This window comes from Bicyclus anynana, chromosome 11 (genome assembly GCF_947172395.1).
Source record: "Bicyclus anynana chromosome 11, ilBicAnyn1.1, whole genome shotgun sequence".
Classification (NCBI taxonomy): Eukaryota; Metazoa; Arthropoda; class Insecta; order Lepidoptera; family Nymphalidae; genus Bicyclus; species Bicyclus anynana.
In genome coordinates this window covers 13,311,388-13,335,396 of record NC_069093.1, presented here as the reverse complement: position 1 = coordinate 13,335,396, position 24,009 = coordinate 13,311,388, and the positions used below count along the sequence as shown (strand labels likewise).

Below are 24,009 nucleotides of genomic sequence, written 5' to 3'. Positions count from 1 at the left end.
GAGAAGAATTATTCGTTGCTTGCAAATTGCGATCTACGTAGAAATGAGTACGTTTCAATCTCAATTGATCAAAGCCTGTTACATTCGAAATGACGTTATTCATCAGGACATTAAAATTGAAAACGTCGACAAAATAATTCAAAAAATGTCTCTTGCTTATGAACAAAGACTTCACCATCACGTAAACATCGAGGCAATCCAGCTACTCGACGTTACGAATACAGTGAGAAGACTTAAACGGACCAAACCATTTGAGTTAGTGTATAATAATTAGTAATACTATAGTGTTAAGTGCTAGTGTTAGTGAAAGACTAAGATTAAGTTATTGGGCATTATCTTAGTATAATAATAATATGTTATAAGTTTAGGTTGTAGTGTTCGTGTATATATACACCGGTAGTGGGGTAGTGTTCGTGTACATATACACCGGTAGTGGGCGAGAGCGGCCAGTCTATGGCTGGCATCGAGAGGAGGCGGACGTGTGCAGCTGGCCATTATAGTGTAGTGGTGAGACGGTGACTTACTGCTATTACGGTAAGGACAAGGGACCTTACATAGGTTAAAGTTAAATTACTAATTAGACACATAAGTACGCTAGATCGTAATTTTATGAAGTACCAAATTGGTACTTTACAATAGAGAAAAAAAAGCCTGTTGTTCGAAAACTCTATACCTACCACTAATCCAGGAACTGTTTCCTGGATCAGTGGCAGGTTCTACCTACTCAGTAGAATCTGTATTCTACTGAGTAGGTAGGACCAGTAAGAAGGTAGTTAGCATATTAAAACATAGTAGCTGAGTGTAATTTAAAAAAAAGTTGCACGTTAACTTATTTTAACGTAGAAACTCTGTAATACATAGAAACTATCAAAATTGGACAAGAACCGCTTGGAAGAATTTCAGCACGACATTTTTGACGTGACAACGCCTTATAATTCGATGGAGCCAGCTGCACACTCGAAAAAAGATGACGTCATGCGTCGTTCTAGGCTTGTCAACTTTTTTACAAGAAATAAAGTATATTCTGGTCTATGAAGATTATCAAACAGTAGTTTAGAAAAACGAACATTTAGTTTTAAAAATGCAACCATTCCATTAGTATTTTCTTATGACGTTGTCACGTTCAACCATCGTCAGTAAACCGACTTTACAGATTTCCTAACCTGATTTAAATACGTTTCAGTATGAAACATTTTTTACGTAGAACAAATCCTCTAAAACTTACAAGCTACTAAAGTTGTCCCCGTCAAAGACACTCGTAGCTCGAAAGAATTCCATCGCGTCACAAAACGCCGGCGGCTCGTCGCTCCGGTATTCACAAAGTCACAAAAGCCTTATAACTTCGCTAAAGCTACGCTGTGTCGCTTTTGTTTCAGCACTTTTCCTATGAAAATATCATTCAATAAAGTTTCATTGGATCCGTCGGCCATTTATTTGTTGTCTACGCTGAGTCTCGTGTCCGGGATTGGGTTTTTATTAATACTAGTAGCTAGTGTATGACTTCAGTCTTCATCCACGTGGTATTCGGGCAAATCGTTACTTATAACAACCTATTTAGAGGAGGAAAATTTAGGATTTTCACTTGTCACACTGCTTCAATGCAAGTTGCAGCCTTGGATTGATAATAAGCTTTGGCAACCTTTCCCAAGGTACTTTTCAATCCGATATTTCACAAAGTTCGAGCATCTACCAGAGAAATTTACTCGATAATGTTTAGCTGACTCCTACCCTACTAACTACTACTACCTAGTAGATATGACTTTTGCCTCCGATTCCGGAGGGTGTGGATTCAAATCCGGTCTGGGGCATGCACCTCCAAGTGCATTTTAAGCGGTACAATATCGTGTAGAAACCTAGAGGTGTGTGTATTTTCATCCTCCTCCTAACAAGTTAACCCGCTTCGATCTTAGCTGGTCAACGGGTAACTTGTAAAGAATAATAAAAGAATACAACACACAAATAAACACGTTAAACTAACATTCCTCTTGTTCTACGATGATCGCTGACCATTAATGTATAGCCAAGTTTTACAACAGTGATGTTTACAAATCTAAACGCAAATTTCCCAAAGCACAAATAAAATAAATGTAATTTCTGTAGGTATATCAATTTACAATAATAAACGGGTATTGTCAACATAAACAATCCGTTTATTTTCCTAAGCTTTTCGCCAAAGCTAACATGACCGGGTGGCATGGGAAACACAAATATGCTAATTCTTGTGCAAACATCGGCTGGAGCACATTGTTTTTTTTATAGTTTAAACGGACAGACAAACAGTCTTGTTATGATTAATGCTAAATAGCGCTTATTAGTAATATTCTATTATTTATGAATAAGAATTTATTTCTATTAATCTTGCATTTTAAGAAATTAAATACCACGTGTCGCAAACGGTAAAGGAAACCTGCACACCAGAGAATTTCCTTAATTCTGCCAGCGTGGTGGACTAAAGCCTAACCCCTCTCATTCTGAGAGGAGCTCGAGCTCAGCAGTGATCCGAATATGGGTTGATAACGAATCTTGCATAAGTAAATACAAAAAACAAAGAAAAAACAGCTGGACTGATTTGAACGTACTTGCTTCTGCTTAACTTGGCCGCTTAAAAATTAAAACCAAACTACTTTTCTTTCGGTACTTTCAGTCGGTCTCCTTAGTAGAATTTCTAAAAATTTTTTCCTTAGTGAACATTTTTGCAAGTCAGTTTCCAAAAATTCTTTCAATCAACCTTCAAGATGCTTAAAGATTTAGGTAACAAAATAAATTTTCGAGTGGGTACAAAATTTATTTTAAATATACATTTAAAATAATATTCGATTATTGTACCCCACTTTCCCCCTCCATTTCTTGTAAACGCCGTCAGTGATTTTGATGAACCATTAATGGTAAACCAGCTATCACATAAAAAAGCCGCATCCAAATCAGTTCAGATATTTAAATCGCACACTGAAGTCAAAATTTTAACACTTTTTTGTGTTTGAAGATAAAAATACCGCCCTGCGCCGGTTCCAAACTTACGAGTAATACTGACAATTACTTCGAAGCGTTAGCGATTGTAGAAAGAGAATCGACGTGCCACTAGGGGGGCAGTACTTCTACAGACAAGCTTTGTTCCACAGAGGCCTACAACTAAATGAGACAAAACTCGTATATTATTCCTAGGCAGCATAACTCGCAACCCCCGGCCCATGATCACGTCTGTACCCCTGATATATAATTCACGACGAACCCCATACGAGCCCCGTTTCGCTGGGAGCGGTTATATTTCGCAAAACACCTGTCATGGCTGCCGCGCGCCGTGTTGAGTGCAAATTGACGGATGTAGCACCTGAGGTGTGGTGACGTCATGGCGAGGTGTAATGATATTTCGCATTGCATAAACAGACGGGTACACGGCGTCTAAATGTTTGGTGATTTTCCGGTATGATTTCGGATGAATTTTGTAACATTGTGTAAGATCTTTATATCTTTAAGTACTAGAAGGTCTCTCTACAGACGTTTTGACGGCGTCCGTGGTGCGGTGGTATGCGTATTTTTAGCAGACTCTGAAGCAATTACAAAAATAAGAACACTAATGTCGAACAAAGGTTATGATTGACAACATTTGTCAGAACAACTTAATTAACAAATTAAACTGTAACCAAAATAAGACCCTAGAATGGCAGATAATGACCTTGAGTGAAGTCACGCACATGTGAACGTTGTGTGTAGGGTTAAAGGCGCGTTTGACTGTTAACAAACACTCCCCTTTTCCACTTGAGTCACTCTCCCCGCCTATCCCAAGTAACCAATAAAGAATTACACAACAAGAGATGTGGACGGCTTGAACGCCACGAGCGCACTGAAGCCGTCCGTACCGCAAGTCGTTGCAACGCGGCGATTACATTATAGATTTACACCACGGAGTTCCTGTGTTCGATCCCCGGCTAGGCCGATTGAGGTTATCTTAATTGGTCCAGGTCTGACTGGTAAGAGGCTTCGGCTGTGGCTAGTTACCACTCTATCCGCAAAGATGTACCGCCAAGCGATTTAGCGTTCCAGTACGATGTAGTGTAGAAACCGAAAGGGATGTGGATTTTCATCGTACTCCTTACGAGCTAGCCCGTTTTCATCTTAGATTGCATCATCACTTACCATCAGGTATGATTGTAGTCAAGTAACATGTAAAGAATTAAAAAAAAACACAAAAACGATATTTCGCATTGCTTATGCAGTCGGGTACACGATGTCTAAGTGTTTGGTAATTTTCCGGTATGATTTCGGCTGAATTTTGCAACATTATGTAAGATCTTTGTAATATTTGTATATACTACAAAGTCTCTACAGTCATTCCTTTATTTCTGAAGGATCTTCATCAGTTTTGGTAAGATCTCAACTAAGACTATCATCCTGGTAGGGTTCAACGTTTTCCACCGGCTTCTATCGGTGTTAGCATGTAGAAAATATGGTATAAATTGGTATAAAGAATGTATTTGATAACTTGAGCTCAGTTTGTTAGGCAGCGTAAACACCATCACGCTGCCAGTGTCGTTAGTGATTTAGTCCAATAATGTTTTGTGTTATAGTTATTGATAGTATTTTAATTATTGTTTATCATAAATTGCTTAGTGTTGCCATGGAGAACATGTAGCGTAGATAAGTGATCTATTTTCTGTAGATACTCATCATCATCATCATCATCATCATCATCTTTAACAGATAATAATATGAGTTCGTTAAATATTTATTCTTACTTTAATATTTTTTATCACGTAAACATCGAGGCAATCCAGATTAAGATCCAGACTAAGATTGAGTTATTGGACATTATATTAGGATAATAATAATATAGTTTAGGTTAAAGTTAAATCACTAATTAGTCACATAAGTAGGCTAGATCGTAATTTTATGAAGTACCAAATTGGTACTTTACAATAGAGAAAAAAAAAACTTTAATATTTTGAAAAGTGGGTGAAGCCTCGCTTCTGGAGCTCACAGTGGAACATATTAAGTAAAGAGAAATCGTAATGAAATTCAGTTTGTTCAATCGCAGGCTGCAGTTCATTTCAACTGAAATGATTTTTATTGGAAGGTTGGTAATATCCTGTGATTTTTATGCGCTCTCTCCACGGAAAATTGGATTTTACATAGTTGCCTACATGTATAAAGTTTTGCGCACATAAGAACTGGTTATGCACAATTATACGTAATTTTAATACTTCGAAAAGCCTGTTATTTTTGGAACTTACTCCTTAAGAATCGATTTTTCCCCGCTATGAAAAAATATGGGCAGTAAAATTCGATGAACGAATAACAGCGTCACGTTTTTTGTGCGCAACCTATTCTGCGCACCTTTCACCGTGCGCTGCCGCCAACAACGTGCACATGCGTGCGGGAGCACACGCCGCGGCCTGCTGCTACTCGGTTGCGCACCTTTCACTTTTCAGACGTAAGTAGACGTACATAGTGTATAACACTACTAACATACACCTATATAGACAGACGATCTGAAAGAATAAACCCCATTAGTGCGTCGGAGCAGATACACTTTTTTTTATTATATTTTGTTACACGTATTTATCGCGAATTTAAGCAGTCACTTGAATTAAGAAGATTTCCGATAAATTATTGTTAATGACTGGTTCGTGCGCTGTAGCTTGGTGCGGGTGACAGTTGCCGAATGACGTTCATAATATGTACTATTATCGTGAATCGCAGCAAACTTTCAAGACTAAAATGAACTGCAGCGCACGAGCTATAAAACCTTCACTAAAAATATTATTTTAGAAACGGAAATCGGATCATTTGAGAAAATTTTAGATATACAAACATACATATATACCTACATATACATAAAATATTTGCATACAAGTCAAAACTTTGAAGTTGGAAGCTAAACTCGCAAAAACCGACCGCGTGGTACCAACGAGTAGTCTTTACAAACATAGGCGTCCACAGATCCGCATCGTACGTATCGGACGCATCGCACCAAACAAATTTTAGTATTCTTTGTATAAAAAATCATACAAGTGCTTCCACTGATCCGCATCGTATGGATCGCATCGAACGGATGTACCGTAAAAATCTGCACGATTCGATGCAAACGGTGCGGATCTGTTGACGGCTACTATAAATAGTCAAAATCGACGTTTTCTTTTTTTTTATTCTTTACAAGTTAGCCCTTGACTGCAATCACCTGATGGTAAGTGATGATGCAATCTAAGATGGAAGCGGACTAACTTGTTAGGAGGAGGATGGCAATCCACACCCCTTTCGTTTTTCACACAACATCGTACCGGAACGCTAAATTGCTTGGCGGTACGTCATTGTTGGTAGAGTGGTAACTAGCCACGGCCGAAGCCCCCCACCACCAAAACCTCAGTCGGCACAGCCAATCGACCCCAGGACCTCCGTCTTGTAAATCCACCGCACATACCACTGCGCCACGGAGGTCGTCAAAAATGCTTATAAATCATTAAGATTTATGCCTTTAACCTAGCTCGGTATACACGAATATGAAATTTCTTGAACAGGTACAAAATAAAATAAAATAAATTTGTCTGAGGTAGCTAATTAATTGACAAAATAAAAAAAGCAAACACACCCAATCGATACAAAACTCCAAACCCAAATCAGCCATACAACCGCAAAAAGTAAACAAAAGGGGTAGGTAGTTAGGCACAGGTTGTATTGATTAACCGTTCGATTCGCAAAGCCCCGGCAAAGTCCCGGAAAAAAACCGCCCTGGGACGTACAACTTCCAATCCAATTACTGGGCTGAAACTCTGAAAATTCTAAACCGATTATAGAGAATTGAAAACATTAAGTACTTTACAGATTCCCGATGACCGTGCAAAGCAAAATATACCTTAACATGATACCTTTTGAGTTGATTTTGTCATTGCGTATGAGCTCGATTATGTAGTCAAATTATAGAATTTAGATGGGAATTTATTTTCGTAGCATTATTTTGCACGAGTCGCAAAGAAGTGGGTGATTGCGAAAGTTTGCTCGAACCACATTCTTGGACAAACAACGTTTTCGCGTGGACACGCGCAGATTGCGTTTTGTCGGTCTTCGGAGTATTTTTTTTTTATCCTTTTACAAGTTAGCCCTTGACTACAATCTCAACTGATGGTAAGTGATGATGCAGTCTAAGATGGAAGCGGGCTCACTTGTTAGGAGGAGGATGAAAATCCACACCCCTTTCGGATACTACACAGCATCGTACCGCAACGCTAAATCGCTTGGCGGTACGTCTTTGTCGGTAGGGTGGTAACTTGCCACGGCCGAAGCCTCCCATCAGTCAGACCTGGACAAATTAAGAAAATCTCAATCTGCCCAGCCGGGGATCGAACCCAAGACCTCCGTTTTGTAAATCCACCGCGCATACCACTGCGCCACGGAGGCCGTCAAACATGGAGTTTAAACAGCTGTTTTTTTTTTAGTTTAAATAATGTTTTGCACTAACATGCCTTAGATCTTATCTACTAATATTTTAAAGCGGTAAAGTATTGTAGGGGCTAAACTTTGGGTCTACTGAAGTAGGGTAGTTGACTCGTATCAAATTCAATATAAACAATATTAATTTCGTTTAGTACATGGAATAAGGGTAAAATTAAGGATTTCTTAAAACTTCGTGTGATTTGAATTTCACGTATTTTTAAAATTTTCCAAACGTCAAAAACGCTGTCGTCCATTTTGTTACGTCACAATGTTACTTGGTGTACTAAACGTCAAACTAATTATTGCTAATGTTTTTGTCAAACATTCCGTCTGGATAGCATTTGTTAAAGTGACGTCGTGAAACAGATAAAACATCAACAACGTACTCGTATCGAAAACTAAAATTTTCATGTAATCACGTCTCGAAAAATATAAAAAAATTTCAATCTAGTAGAAGATAATGAACTTTTTAAGACCATTTGAAAAAAAAGTGTCAACTAGCCTATTATAAAGTTTGGACTGTGGTGGCCTTGGAAGGTAGCTTGATATAGTACTTGAAGTAGTTTGGTGATTTAAAGGGTCCAGACCTTCAATCGTCCAATTACTAGGCGTATTTATTTATATTATTCTCCGCACATCAATCGCTCCCAATCGCTAGTCACTTAGCTTCGAAAAATATGTAACTCTGTACTGTAGATATGTATATATAACAGTATCAGAGATTATAATCGGAACAGAAGACTTAGCACTACCACCAACTCCAGGGGCCTTAGCCATGGGGTACGTCGTTTCTCTTTCTACAATCGCTTTTGTAAGTTTTCGAAGAGTTAACATTTGAAGAAAGAGAATCGACATGCCACATGACTACAGGCCCAAGCTACTAATGATAATTTATTGCAATATAACTCATTAATATAATCCAGGACTCGAACCCAGAACCTCATGATCCGAAGCCACATAAACTACCACTAGACCAATGGGTACAATAATTACAGTAGTTATTTTTTTGCATAAACAGGACATTTCTGCACTTTTATCGTCACTATCCTTGAAAGTTGTCACTTTCAAGTCGTGAGTCACGAACAAAAGCCTTTGTTGATCTGCCAGGGTCATTCTGCTGTCATAAATTGCAAATCATTAGCATTTAATGGCCTTATGACCATGGGCTTAAGGACTATTATCGCTCGACATACGTACCATGTAATGTAGGCAAGTAAAATATAATTTACGATGGCATTATGATAAACGTTTTCTATTGGGAGCCTCGGAACACTCTCGGTCTAGATATGGACAGCTTAATATGAGATGAAAGTCGTTTATGCTTTTCGGAAATTCCAATTCCATATTGGTGGAATCGTGGTTAGTCTCTGCGGTTAAGCATCATGATGTCATACCTACTACACATAAACCTTGAGTAAGTTACGTAATAAAAAAACTTAAGAGGTGTCAAGGGACACCCAGATAGAAGGAAGTTCGCTTTAGCTATCATCGCTATTGATATCGTAATCGCTATCGCTATAGCAATAGCAATATCTTCGTCTTCAAAGCTCGATAAGGAATGTCGTTCCAATAAAAAAAGGATCTACTTAGCTATGTCTTTAGATATAACCAACCAGCAGAACCTCGCTGTTTCACCCTCTTAGTTCCCGTTTCAGTGAGCGTCATCATCATCATCATATCAGCCGATGGACGTCCACTGCAGGACATAGGCCTTTTGTAGGGACTTCCAAACATCACGATACTGAGCTACCTGCATCCAGCGAATCCCTGCGACTCGCTCGCTGAATTTTCTTAATTCTCCGCTTGTGTGAAGTCTGAAAATCCGCATTGGGCCAGCGTGGTGGATTATTAGCCTAATCCCTCTCATTCTAAGAGGAGACTCGAGCTCAGCAGTGAGCCGAATGTGGGTTGATAATGATTACAATGGTCGTAATGAATTACGAAAACAAAGTTCGATAAACATCTCCAAGTGATTCAAGCGGTTTTTTCCTCCCGAATAATGAAATCTCGAGGGTTGATTAGAAAAATCTGAATGACACTTGTACTGTAGGGATGAGAGTCGGCTCTGCGTCTCACACTTGACCTGATTTTAAAGTACGAAGACCCTCAAAGAAAAAATTGCGTAGCTGTCATGTAGCTTTATTCTTTAAGGTTTTATAAATATTTCTCAACTTTGCACAGAGGAATATGTGATGTTTTCCTTCACCGTTTGAGACACGTGATATTTAATTTCATGAAATGCACACAACTGAAAAGTTGGAGGTGCGTACCCCGAACCGGATTCGAACCCTCACCCTCCGGTATCGGAGGCAGAGGTCATATCTGGGCTATTATGGTTATATGAGTATGTATATCGTAACTAAATTCGCCAAGTCGTTACGACGAACACCGTCAATAGTCCGTTAGTCGTAACTCGATTACGGTACAATGCAACTAAATGACGTAACGCTACGGCCATTGACAGCGAGGGCGTGTTGATCGATACGTCACCTCGTGTCAACTACTGCTCACGAGACGCGAGCCCACACCACGTGGTTCAAGATCACGAGCGGTAGTTAATTAGAAAAAAAATATTTCGGTAATATAAAAAGTTACAAATCTATTATAAGTAATTAAAAAATCAAAACGTAAAAGAAAGAAATATATAGTAATTTATTTATTTTGCTATTATCCGCGAAAAGCTGCCGAACCCATGCGACAACGTCACCCAGGTCCGACAAAATACTCTCTACGTACGTTTCACTCCGAAACCGGAGCATCCTCAGGAGATGTTGACTCTACAACGTGCAATTGCAAAGTAACTTTGCATTGGGTTTCGCGGATGATAGCAAAATAAAGAAATTATTATATATTCATGATGCACTTCCGCAAAGTAACGCCTGCTTCTATCCAATATTTAAAAGAAAGAAATGTTTATTCAGAATACACATCATACAAAGGAAAGAGAGAAAAACTGGAGACCGTTTTGTTTGGAAGTCCATGCAAGAGACCAGCAGACCAGCAGCTGTTAATGATGATGATGATGATGAGGATGATGATGATGATATGATGATAATGCCAATTTCCTCACTATATTCTTCCTTCACCGTTTGAGACACGTGATATTTATTTTCTTAAAATGCATATAACTGAAAAGTTAGAGGTGTATGCCTCAGACCGGATTCGAACCTACGCCCCCCCGAATCGAAGGCAGAGGTCAGATCCACAAGGCTATCACATCTCTCAAACACAGTTCTTTACTAAACACTTCAACTGATTTTAAATCACACAAAAATCTTTGAATAATAAAAAGAAAATTAAATTGAACATTGTTGAGTACAACATACTATTAAGCGATAACTCTTAGTTATGGAGATAAATGTAAGCGAAGCTACGGTTAATTTATAAACGTGTATTTTATTGATCGATTAATTGAAAAGCTAACCTGATCGGCAGGATTTCCTTAGCATTGTTTTACTAAACACAACAAGCAACAAACTAAGAGAGCAGAGATTGAATACCACGCAGATGGGTCATTTGACGGTAAGTGGAATACCATTGCCTTTAAATTAAGCAAACATTTCTTAGGGCAAAACTAATTTAATGTTAATGGTGTTGGTATGGCATGATTTAAAGAGCACGGTACGTCGTCGGTTCCTTTCAATATCATTCTGATAGGAACCGTTAAGCAGAAAAACATTAAAAACTGCGCCTGAAAGGTCTAAGGCATGTCAGCTGCATAGTCTCCTCACAGGACGCCTGAATTTGCAGTTAAAAATGTTTTTTTTTACTTACAAACCTAAAATGCAAAAGATATGAAGATATATATATTTTTTATCACATTTTTTTATAGAAACTTGCACCATTTTTGTAGACCCGATGGTCAAAAACATAACCAGAAAGGAGAATCACTTGTATCTTCTCCCCGACGTATCGTAGGGTGGGGTAAAGTGACTCTATGCGGCGTTGTTACACGGTAGCAAGATGGCTTTCCACTATTTCGACAACCTCGTGACTCACGACCCGCGGTAAGTCAAGCGGGAATGCTTATTTATTTGTCGAACATGACCACTTTGGAAAGTGAGGAATTGGAATCATAATTGGATTGGGTTGCTCTTACTTATGCATTATGCAGAGATGCGCCCGCGCAGGTTACTGTTCTTTATTATTTTAGACATGAATTATGTTTTTAATAACATATCATAAAGCTGAAGCTCTCAAATATGCTCTTAGTATCTGATATCACACTCAATCTATGAGTAAGAGCACCTACCTAGCCAAAGTGATTTTGTGAAACTTTGTCAACCTATGTTGCTACCATATACCAAGTAATTACAATACTTGGATTAAAGATTTGGAGTTTTGACTGTGGTAACTATGGAAGGTTTTAGGTAGGTTTTATAACCGTCCAAGTATAATGCATAATTTTTCCCGGCATAACTCGAGAAAGCAGCATAACACATACCTGTAGCCAGTCGTGTATCTTCATAGCAAGTCTTCGAAAAACACTGTAAAGATTTAAGGGTCTGGTGACGGGGGACATGATTACTCTACTTCATCTTCATCATCATTATGAACCCATATTCGGCTCACTGCTGTGTTCGAGTCTCCTCTCAGAATGAGATGAGTCTCCTCTCAGAATGAGATAGGTTTAGCCAATAGTCGACCACGCCCAATGTGGATCGGCAGACTTCACACACGCAGAGAATTAAGAAAATTCTCTGGTATGCAGGTTTCCTCACGATGTTTTTCCTTCACCGTTTGAGAAACATGTTATTCAATTTCTTAAAATGCACACAACTCAAAAGTTGGAGGTACATGACCCGGTTCAGATTCGAAACCACACCCTCCGAAATCGGAGGCAAGGGTCATATCCACTATCACGGCTCTTGCTCTACTTTATTACCCTTAATAGGAGCGTAAGTTGACAGACCTTAAATTGAAGCCCCTTTTAAATATACGAAAAGCCTGAGGTAGGAGAGCATATGGTAATAGTCCAATAGTCCAAGCCCAAAAGTACAAATCCCAATAGTCCAAGTCCAATAGTCCTGACGTGGAGATTAAAAGTTTGACCTTTTGTGTTTGAAACCGACCCCTAGGACCTACAAAAGCTTAAAGTAACGTAAAATCCCAGTATCTATTAACTGAATACGTAAATAATATCTGCAATTCAATAATTTGTTAAAGCTCGCTTGTTTTAGGTGAAAGGTGAACACTAAAGACCCATACAATTTGTAAAGGCGGATACAATATCCAAAATTAATTTGTTGGAATTGCGACTTTCACTATAATAATCCCCTTCGTGTCTTTCCAACGTGACACTGGCAGGGTTAGGCATAATTTGTGCCCAGTTGGCACACCTTGATCCCAGAATTGATTTGTATTTTGTATTGCTTTGACCGGCAAATTTGTTGAACTCGTGATTAAGATTACAATATACAACTCTTGGCATATAACCTGCTATAGGAAAGCGAATTATTACTTTCTTAATCTATATTATAAATGCGAAAGTAAGTCTGTCTGTCTGTCTGTTGCCTTTTTACGGCTAAACGGCTGAACCGATTAATTTTAATATAATGGCAAAACATAGGGTAGGTACTTTTGACCCTAAAATAAAAATAGAAGGGTGTGAAATAGGGGCTGAAAGTTTGCATGGCAAGTTTTCAAGCCATCACTTTTAGTTTTAAAAATTTGTTCATAAATCATAAAAAATACGAAATAAAACGTGATTCAAGATTTTTTTTAATTCTTACCTTAAAGTGGAGTAAAAAGAGTTGAAAGTTTACATTGATTTCCACTCGGACGAAGTCGCGGGCGTCTGCTAGTATGCAATAAAAGGTCCATGCACAAAATTTGAACACCTTAATTCTTTATAGATATAGATATCACAAGAGAATAGCCCGCATTGGTTAAAAGGGAGGTGAAAACTTACGCTAATATTTCGGAAAAAGTCAGGGGGGGGTCCGCTGTGAAACATAAAACGCATACCTAATATCATCATTATCATCATCATCATCATCATCATCATCATCATCATCATCATCATCATCATCATCATCATCATCAACAACAACAACATCATCATCATCATCATCATCATCATCATCATCATCATCATCATCATCATCATCATCATCATCATCATCATCATCATCATCATCATCATCATCATCATCATCATTATCATCATCATCATCATCATCATCATCATCATCATCATCATCATCGACAACCCATATTCGGCTCACTGTTGACCACGAGTCTACTCTCAGTATGAGAGGGGTTATGCTAACAGTCCACCACGCTAGCCCAATGCGTATTGGCAGACTTTACATACGAAGAGAATTTAAAAAATTCTCAGGTATGCAGGTTTCCTCACGATGTTTTCCTTCACCGTTTGAGACACGTGATATTTAATTTCTTAAAATGCACATAACTGAAAAGTTAGAGGTGCATGCTCTGACCGGATTCGAACCTACGCCCTCCGAATCGAAGGCACGAATAGGGAATATGTTAATCTATGCGACATTAATCGTTGGATTCAAGGTAACATCGCAAATTACGCAACTATTAACTGAACAAGTTAGAAACGTTATAACATGACAACCCCCGATGGCGACATAGAAGGCTTTGGGTGAAGGTCGAGAAGGCAGGAAGCGTGCTGTGACGTCACTTCCCGGGCCGATGAACGCGGCTCTGTACTCATAATCTCGAAGTGCTTATTTCCTTACACAGTTATTAGCAAACAGTATTAATGGTGGTAATTTCTTCATTAGACTCTGCGTTATGACTTCATCATTTCCAACCCATATTCGGCTCACTGCTTCTTACGCTTGCACTGCTGCTTAGGCCGAATAGTCCACCACGCTGGCCCAATGCGGATTGACAGATTTCACACACACAGAAAGAGAATTCTAAGGTAGGTATGCAGGTTTCCTCCTTCGCCCTTCAAAGAGGTATTAGCTCAGACCCACCAAGCTGCTCTAATCTGGGTTGGTGGGCTTAGGGTGATTTGCGTGCAAAGCCGGAGTATCGAGCACGTACATAAAACATACATCGAAACTTAATTCGAAACAAAAGATTTTGTTTGAAGTGTGCCCCGTCTTGTAAAGTGGTGCAACTTAAAATTTCAAAATTATGTTTTCATATATGTATTTCAAAAAATCTATAATATTTTATTAACAGAATTACTCTAATCTTAAGCTTATGTAAAAACTTACCAAATTTTTAAATCTTGTAGGTTTGCCTAGATTTTTAACATCGTTTTTGTTTATTTTAGCTTAACTTAAAATTCATTATGGCTGGCTCATTTTTTGCGCAAAGGATCAGCCTGGCTGTCCAGCGTGGAAATGCAGCCAGTATTTTTGCTATAATTCCTCGTGGGTACTAAAAATATATTTTATAGATGAAATTTATACATGTATTATACTTCAAAGAACACTTAAATCCAGGCCAGCGGCGATAAGATCGACGCGACGGGACCCAGTTTGCATACAATTTCGGCAAATATTTACTTTGAAGTCCCATCTGATAAAAGATTTGCTACATTGTATTCGGTTGCCAATAAATCAGTATTTGGCAGAACGGGGCAATGTTTTCCAAGTAGTTTTACTAAGTTTTTAGCTGATGTAGTAAAGCATGCCAATAGAATTATTCTTAGGTAGGTACCTACATCATGTAAACACAGTAAAAATATTTGAAACTAAAAATATTTGTTAAAATATGTGTTTTTGAGTCAAATGCGAACTTGTTTCAAACACAGAAAGATAGATCCAAAAAAAAATTGTCTATATTTTTTAAAATACAAATTAATGATACAAGCAGACTCATTTACTATTCGTTTATAATTGCTCAAAACTAGTTTTACAGCAATAAGAATAAAACAAGAAACACATTTTATTTACATGAGGTACATATATAAGGTCCATTAGAAAATTTCACGAGACAAAAGAATTACTTCACTCGCCAAATTGTCTATACGGAGCGGTATTACCAACAAACGAATGGCCAATTGAAATGCAAACAACATCTTCCGAAGCTTTGGTCGGTGCAGTTCAAATTTATGAACATGTAAATAAATACAAACGGAATAAAATGTAGAAATGCTGCAGCCTGCGGATTCTCTCGCCAATTCGTCTAATTTGGAATCGATACGAGTACCTATGTTGCTTGTATTGTTCAAGTATTGCTACTCCTCGCTTACTATAACCAAATTATTTATGTTATAGATTTGGTTCCTAATAATTTGCACTATGATATGATATGACGTCGTTCAACCTCGTGTTGGCTCATGCCGACGCTAGATGACGCGACTTGTTCCCGTAAAGAGTAGGGAGTTAGAGAGGGGTAGCAATCGGTTGGCGGGAACGACTTTCTACTTTCAAATCATAGTAATTATTATCATCAAATTTGTGTTTAATAAGCGGTTAAGTTCCTGCTACAGTGCAGAAGGATAGATCAATGGATGGTGGGAATTTAAACCATCCATTGATCCCCATGATCCAGAAAATCTCAAAATTTATTTTATTTCGGTCAGCGTTTATAGCGTGCATACAACAAACAAATACCTATTTTTGAATAATCACATTATTTACTGATGTTTATAAATTTTCTATGCACTAATACATAAATCAATATATTCCGTACGGTAAACTTGGAAATATATTGCAAACTGTATAAATATTTCAGTCAAGTACAGGTTCCAATTTCACTACATAGCGATCCATCAATAACAGTATTCAATAGAATAACGTTGATATTGCAACCAAGAATTCAGGTTTGAATATTCATTGCCAATAGGTCATCAAGTATTTCTAGGCTATCTCATGACTCGTATTTTAGTCGTCCTCTCGACAACTTTATGGTCTACAGATGTAGGTGCGAATCTCATAGTAAATAATAGAAATTTATAAGGTACTCATTTCAATGATAGAATATTAAGTTATAAAGTTACAATTTATGAGCGTAGCGTAGTGTTGGAAAGGTTAACATTCAGAGTTATATGTATAATATTCTAATCAGCATTAATATATATAAAAAAATTAACAAAAGCTCATCTTCCATGAAATTATCATTTAGAAGTTATGCATTGCAACAGTTGTACGACAATTTACGAAGAAGTTAAACTTAATTTAAATTCGACCAACTAAATCAATTTGTCGAACAAGCCAATAATCTCCGTCAGATGTAAATAAGCAAAAAATATAATAATGTGGTTGATATCTCAACCATCCAATCTCAACCCCAAACGAGCCTCCAATACTCTAAAGCTCAGAGACACCGTATCAAGAGTGCTTCAGATAAATGGATCACGTTACTTGATTAACCGGTTCGCATCCCTTCCCCTTATCACCCCTGGGAATATTTAAATGGGGCCTGAATATATCACACCGCCCTCAGAGCAAACGAGCGTACAACATACAGTACCTCCCAACTCTTACCTGTTTTAGATTAAAGATGGTAATAACGGTATCTTTATTAACGTTGCCCAAATAAAAAAAATATGCCATCCTTTGAAAATGACACAACATCAGACACTGGCGATAAATTACAATTTTTAGTTGATTTTTCTTGCTACGTTTCTAAGAGGTGAAAATATTCATAAGGGATTCATGAGTACTTGTTTTATATAGTGACCACAAAATAGGTAGGTATTAAAGAAGTGCCAAAGTACTGTTCTTACAAATATATTTTGTTAATACAAATCAGTATTTCGAGAAGCTTATTATGTCGAAGCTTCCTTTCCTCAACTTCAGAAACTTCAGAAATTATTGGTCTTCCATACAAAATCTCATCACTTCTTTCACCTCCTCCGAGTTTTATTTTTGCTATAGTAGATATCGGCTCATCAAGCTCCCGACAATATTCCAAAACTTGTCAAAATGATGAAGTCAGAGACAAAACGAACAGAAGAGTTAAAGAAACCTTCATAAAATACTGAAAAGTGAAAATAATGCTGACGAAAAATATCTAAAATATATTCCATCAATTCCCATTCCATAAACCTGTGTACATCATAAAAAATAGTTACAAACATATAACCGTCACGTGCAATTTAGAGCGACAATTTGTAACAGACGTGCGATCTCAATCAAAATGGCAATCACGCTCGGCGCCACCATATTCAGTGCTAATGTGCTATTGAAAATCAGCATTCACAACACCAAGCAACGAGTTACACTCAATGTTTCTCACGGAAAGATTTTCAAATCTGAAAGCATATAATCGGCATCTCGAGTTTTATTAGTGCACCAATAAAAGTCGACATGCCGAGGAAGTATACCATATTTTGCTTAACAAAAATATACGTTATAATATTATAAAACATTACGTTTTTAATTTTTATAATGTGCATAATAATTATGTTATTGGCATTTATCACGAGCTTCCTCATTGAATAAGCAAATTAAGTCGACAATCGAGCGTGTTTATAATCAAAGGCCAGATGTAGATTTAAATTAAGTGTTTTTTGTGCAGCTATAAATCCTGCTTATAAAACACCATATTTGCGCCAAGGTCCATAAACTCATTCAAGAGATCAAGTGGCAAAAAAACTGGAGCAATGAACTGGGAGTCACGTAGACTCCTCATTGAGTCCCTAGGCACGTAGCAGCATCTAAACTACCGCTCATTGTCAATATTGGAGTATTTCGAAGCACTGGAAAATCATTAGAGGCATTATTCGACTTACTATATTAGATGTACTAGTACCGACGCTTGAAATCGTTAATGTTTAATGAAAAGCAAAAGCCTCTGGTCCAGAGAACACGGGACAATATTGGGGTTTCAATCATTCAGATTTGCTACAAGCGATCGGTTGCGAGGACCATGTAAATTAATCCTCAATGGATTTATCTTGATTAAACTTTAATAACGTTGAATTCATTAACTCTATGGGTGAGTAAACAGTAAAATTGAATTCAAATTAATTCGTTTTAATCGGTAGCGAAATCGCTTTTATAAAACGGTGGAGCTTAACAGTATATGCATAGCAGTTTTTTATCGGTATGCAGGATCGATAATGAATTAAGTCGACAACCTCGGTGGCTTGAGTAATGGTCGCGGGAATGAACAGTTGTGTTCAACACACGGTAAAGTGCAAGGCTACGAAGTGCATCGCCGATAAACCGGAGATGAAAGCGACTGTTTATTTGATTTTCTGCAGCTACGTGCAGGCATATTAACTAAGCGTCGACCATTGAACTTTGAAGAATGCCATCGACTTTTAGACAAGTAGAATTTCTATCCGTCTCTCGACAAAGAAACATCCTTTCAACTGTATTAATTATCGACAGCTGCGTTGAATGTTCCTTTCTTTGCATTACAATGCGCAAGATTATCATTGAATTATTTACAATCATAGGAACTTTACTAAAACTTCATCTATTTTTGGAATCTTTATTATTTATATGTATAATTTATCCATGGATGTGAATAACATTTTTTAATGCTTACGAGCAATAACAGAGACACTAAAAATTTGATCACCAAAACTCCGAAGGGGAATTTGATGTCGTATGTATCATTAAAACTTATAATTAACTATTACGAGCAATAGTTAATTTGATATCTGCCTGAATATCAAACTTATCTTCTACGGCGTCGCGAAATGAGACTTGTTTGCATCAGCTGGCGCCGGGTATGCATCTTCATTCGGGCATGTTATTAAAACAAATAGGTGTTCTGCGTTGTGCCGTGTCACTCGCAATCATTAAACAATAAATCTTCCGTATGTCGCTGGTAATAACGACCTCCCAACGTGTTTTAGTATCATGCGAATTACTGGAAGATAATCTCGTGCATCTGGATGATGTACGCATAACGACCATTGATGCGTCTTTCTATCAGAGTATAAGAGGATGCGTTAATCAGAATGCGTTTGAATCTGATGTTGTTTGCTTTAAAGTGACAATTAAGTTAAGCATAGGTTTGAAAGTACAAATCATCTAGAAGTTTTATTAGCTGAAGTTCAGGATATATATGTATACGACCAGGATGCGATTGAGAAATATTTTTGTTACTCAGATTTTATTGCTGTGCAATTTGTACAATAGCCTTCAACCTCAAATTTCTCAGTTTTTAGCTTTGTTGCAGTCATATCATCATACCATTCCCAGATTGCGAATTCACCTTGCTACCAGAGTTGTCTCTAGTAGATAGACAGCTTTATAAAATTACTGCATTTCTACCGCGTCTCGTATTTCTGTGGTGGAATACGTGTTAACCTTGGACGGTTGATAGTGACGCTGAATATCATTTACATATATAAATTCTTTGTCTCTATTATAACATTGCAGTCTTACCAATTTACCTCAACTTATTTGTGCTTCATGGCAGATCTGACGACTAAAAGAATAAGGAACAGTTATGATTGTTGGGAAAATGAAATCCTCCAATTCTTTCCGTTCGTGACCCGATAGTCTGTTTCATAACACGTCTCGACTCAGCCCATCGAACATTGTCGGATTACGTTTATAGACCATTTGTATGGGATCTGCTACGCTTAATGATTTCGGTCGATCCTCATTCGGGCAACGCCATTTCGAGATGTGTGCAAGTAATAACATTTTATTGAGGCCCACTTATTGTTAGTTTAAATAAGAAACAAGTTTCTCCGTCACGGTTCCATTTTGCCAGCAATAAAGCTTCCTAATAGAAAACCATGTTTACTACAAAACCTTGCGTCGTCTGGAACTTTTCTAATGATTTGTTATAATTGAATTCTAATAGGAATTACAGAAATTATTAAATGTAGGCAAGTATTTGGTGATATCAGTGAACTGGACAACTTTGCGTAAGGTTATCATATAACACATAAATTTCAAATGTTATCGGTTTTATTTGCTACGTTCTAAGTTCGATCTTCGATTGCAACTACTTTTTTGCTCTTATCTCAAACTGTTGCGGTCACTTTTTCACACGGGTTTTTATCTCCCGGTTATAGTTACTTGCCTTATCAATTTACGACAAACGTTATTTACTTTATTATAATCGTTATAATATTTAAATGCGTGCCTACCGTTTATTTTTCTCATGTCGGCCCTAGACCTTCAATGCACCGCCAAAATCCAGCCCCCGGCCCCGTCGGTAGCGGCAACAACAAAACACACACACATACAACACTTTCATGTATTTCACTGCACACTCAGTCGAAGCATTCCGCAATCAGATCCAGGTCGTTGATAAACAGCGGATCCAATGAAAACACTACTAGTAGTGTAGATAGGGAAGAAAACAAGAATAGTTAATCACTTGAACGATCTACACCCACGCAACCATGTTGCGACGCGCGTCAACGCCGCGTGACTGCAGGCGTGCCGCCGGCTGACACGTTGGCGCTGTGCGCGGTGGCGGCGGCGCGAACTAAAACTGCGCAGCGCTGCCAATAGATGGCGCTGGTGAAAAACACCAGCCGTTTATGTTTACAATACAGTAATTATCACATTAATTAGCTTTACTACAAAAATAAAATCTGTTTTTAATAAAAAATATTTAACTAGATTATTTTAAAATGCACTGACGAAGTTTGCAGACCATTATGCAGAGTGCAATAAATATCGTGCTGCTATTAAAATAGTAGGCCAATGAACCGAGTCAGAAAAACTATTTTTTGTACTTAGGCTACTTTGGCGTAAAAATGTTTTAACTATTAAAATCGTTTGTTGACAGATTATTTTTAATATTCAAAATAAAATTAAATGAAATAATATGCATTGAACTTACCTCACACGTGACTCCGAGCAAATTGCAAACTTGTTTCACAGGTTTTTACTTTTACCAGTGTGTAAGAATAAAAGAACTGCACTATAGTCAATTACAATTCCAATTGTATACACCATTTAACCATACAAACCGATACAACCGCTGCATTCAGCGTAAATTAGTGTCAAACACCACGCCGGTTTTCCACCAAGGAAAAATATCACTTATAGAACATCGCCTTGCGATTGTGCTTGTGGGTTTTCCACATGCATTCATAAATTTCAGTACACGGTAACAGTTCACTATGAAAATCAACCGATAACACAACCCATCACCCCATTATCCAGGCGACTTGAAGTTAGCAACGGGAGCGCACGTCAAAATATACCATAAATAAAAACGTATGGGGGGCGCTCCCATCCCCTCGGCATTCGATCGGCGGCGTCAACGGGGCCCGCTGTCGTGAATCGAAATTTTCAAATTAAAAGATTAAACCGGCCGGCTTTCGCCTGCGTTTACGGACGACTATTCAGTAACGTAACTTTGAGTTGAGGTAAGACGGCCAAGATGTAGAGACGCGGGGGCGTGCTCGTGCGAAGTTGTAGCTGTATTACAATACGTTAAATTGCCTCCGGCCCTCGCCGACTACAGTCGCTACTAAAAACCGTATACATTTTAAGTAGCCTTCACATACGAATAAGCTATGATACGCTGATAGTAAAAATAGTTATATACAAAATGGAATGATAATTGAAAAATTTTCAATAAACTATTACTGATTTATGAATCCAGTCTGAAATTATGCAAATTATTTGTTAGACGGTTATTGACACAAAACAGACAGTGATATATCCCTAACCTATAATTTTCATTCCACGCTACCCTCAGGCGAAAGGGATGAAAAGAAAACCCAGCAGGGGAAGTCTTTTAGAAGGGACACGACATAAGACGCGTAGAAAAAGGAGAGCGACAACTTTTCCGGTTCATATCCTTTTGTACATTTCATTGCTTCCGCCGTGTATGGCACGGCTCGGGTGACGTCGGCGCGCTCGGCTGTTTTCGGGTAACTTCGGGCCGGACGAAGACTAATCGATAGCCGGGAAAGCTACCGCTACGTTAAACGTAGCTACTACGCGACGTAGCTTACTCTGAGCTTACGCTACAATTATTAGCCGGCTGAATTGAAAAGTCGTCGAACTTGACTCTACGAACGTGCTATTTGCACTGTCTAGGCGGGCGACGAATACAACAGGGTTAATTGTTTCAGTGTTCAGATGGAGACTTGATACAAAGATAGCAAATAGTGGAAATTGAGTTCACGTCTCGCTGGAACGCTTCGCAATTAGATTGTGCTAACAATGTTTTCAGTTCAAGCGAAACTGTAATAATGGTGCAGCGTACGTCTTAATTTTTGCAAATTGAAACTAAATTAATATTAAATTAGAGGTATAGAGTATATTAACATTATTCAGGAAATACTAGTAGCGCAACTGAAATATCTTATTGCTATTTCAAATTTAATAAACTAGCGGACGCTTGCATATCCGTTTGATTTAAATTCATTTTTTTTACATTATCCGTGGTTCGTTATCAACCCATATTCGGCTCACTGCTGTGCTCGAGTCTCCTGTCAGAATGAGAGGGGTTAGGACAATAGTCCACCACGCTGGCCCAATGCGGATTGGCAGACTTCACACACGCAGTGAATTAAGGAAATTCTCTGGTATGCAGGTTTCCTCTCGATGTTTTCCTTCACCGTTTGAGACACGTGATATTTAATTTCTTAAAATGCACATAACTGAAAAGTTGGAAGTGCATGCCCCGGACCGGATTCGAACCCACAACCTCCAAAATCGGAGGCAGAGGTCATATCCACTAGGCTATCACGGCTCCGCGGTAACCATGGATTTTCCGGAATAAATAGTAGCCAATGTTCTGCTACAAGGTCCTACTTAACACTATAATAAATTTTATACATATAAATAGGTTTTATACAAAGGTAACAGACAGATTTGCAGACATACCTACTTTCGCGTTTATAAAATTACTAGTGGACGCCTGCGACTTCGCGCATGGAATTTAGTTTTTCACAAATTCCTCGGGAATCATAGATTTTTCCGTTATAAAAAGTAGCCTATGTGTTAATCCATGCTATAATATATCTCAATACCAAATTTCAGCTAATTCAGTTCAGTAGTCGAGGCGTGAAAGAGTAACAAACATACATATCATCAAAATCATCAGTTTTCGCAAATCTCGGGAAACCATGGATTTTTTGGGATAAAAAGTAGCCTATGTTTTAATCCAGAGTAAAATCTATTTCCATTCCAAATTTCAGCCAAATCGCTTCAGTAGTAGCGGCGTTAAAGAGTAACAAACATCCAAACAACTTTCGCGTTTATAATATTAGTAGGAAGTATGCATTTACGAGTAATGCAGTGCATTACTCGTAAATGCACATAAATCCTAATCATACTTTTGTGCTGGAAAATTGGGGATTTTGGACCTTTGAAACCACCGAAAGACACCACGGTTCAAACTCTACAATTAGATATGGTACTAAAGTAAAAGTCAAAATCCATTTATTTCAATTAGGCTTAGTTTACAAGCACTTTTGAAAGGTCAAGATTATGTCATTATTTAATTTAATCTAATGGTGGTAATAATAGTCGAAAACTTAAAACTAAAGTTACGAGGGTTCCAAACGCGCCTTGGTCCGAGAAGAGCCCACAACAAACTCAGCCAAGGTTTTTTTTTTGTTTACCACCATTTTACAAACTTATTTAAAACTAAGCACACAGTCGTATAATACAGTTTAACACCAAGCTTTTTTATCATTATGTATAATCATGAACACTATAACAAGCCTTTCCCAAAAGCTTGCGTTTAATAAACACTTTGAAC

General features: G+C 37.9%; 1 protein-coding gene across 2 annotated transcripts in view; it reads right to left on the bottom strand.

Annotated features, from left to right (window-relative positions):
- Window positions 1-21,621, bottom strand: part of LOC112053755 (caskin-2) — a 324,648-nt gene extending 303,027 nt beyond the window's left edge. Inside the window, exon 1 of one of the 2 annotated variants that reach the window (XM_052884465.1) lies at window positions 21,127-21,621. Coding sequence is in view for 1 of the 2 variants with exons in the window: in XM_052884464.1 (XP_052740424.1) it covers window positions 20,423-20,438 (16 nt within the window). In the remaining variant the exon portion in view is untranslated. Of the gene's footprint in view, window positions 1-20,422; window positions 20,718-21,126 lie in introns of those variants that run through there. The other variant, XM_052884464.1, reaches the window with a different exon arrangement.
- Between the last annotated feature and the right edge of the window lie 2,388 nt (window positions 21,622-24,009).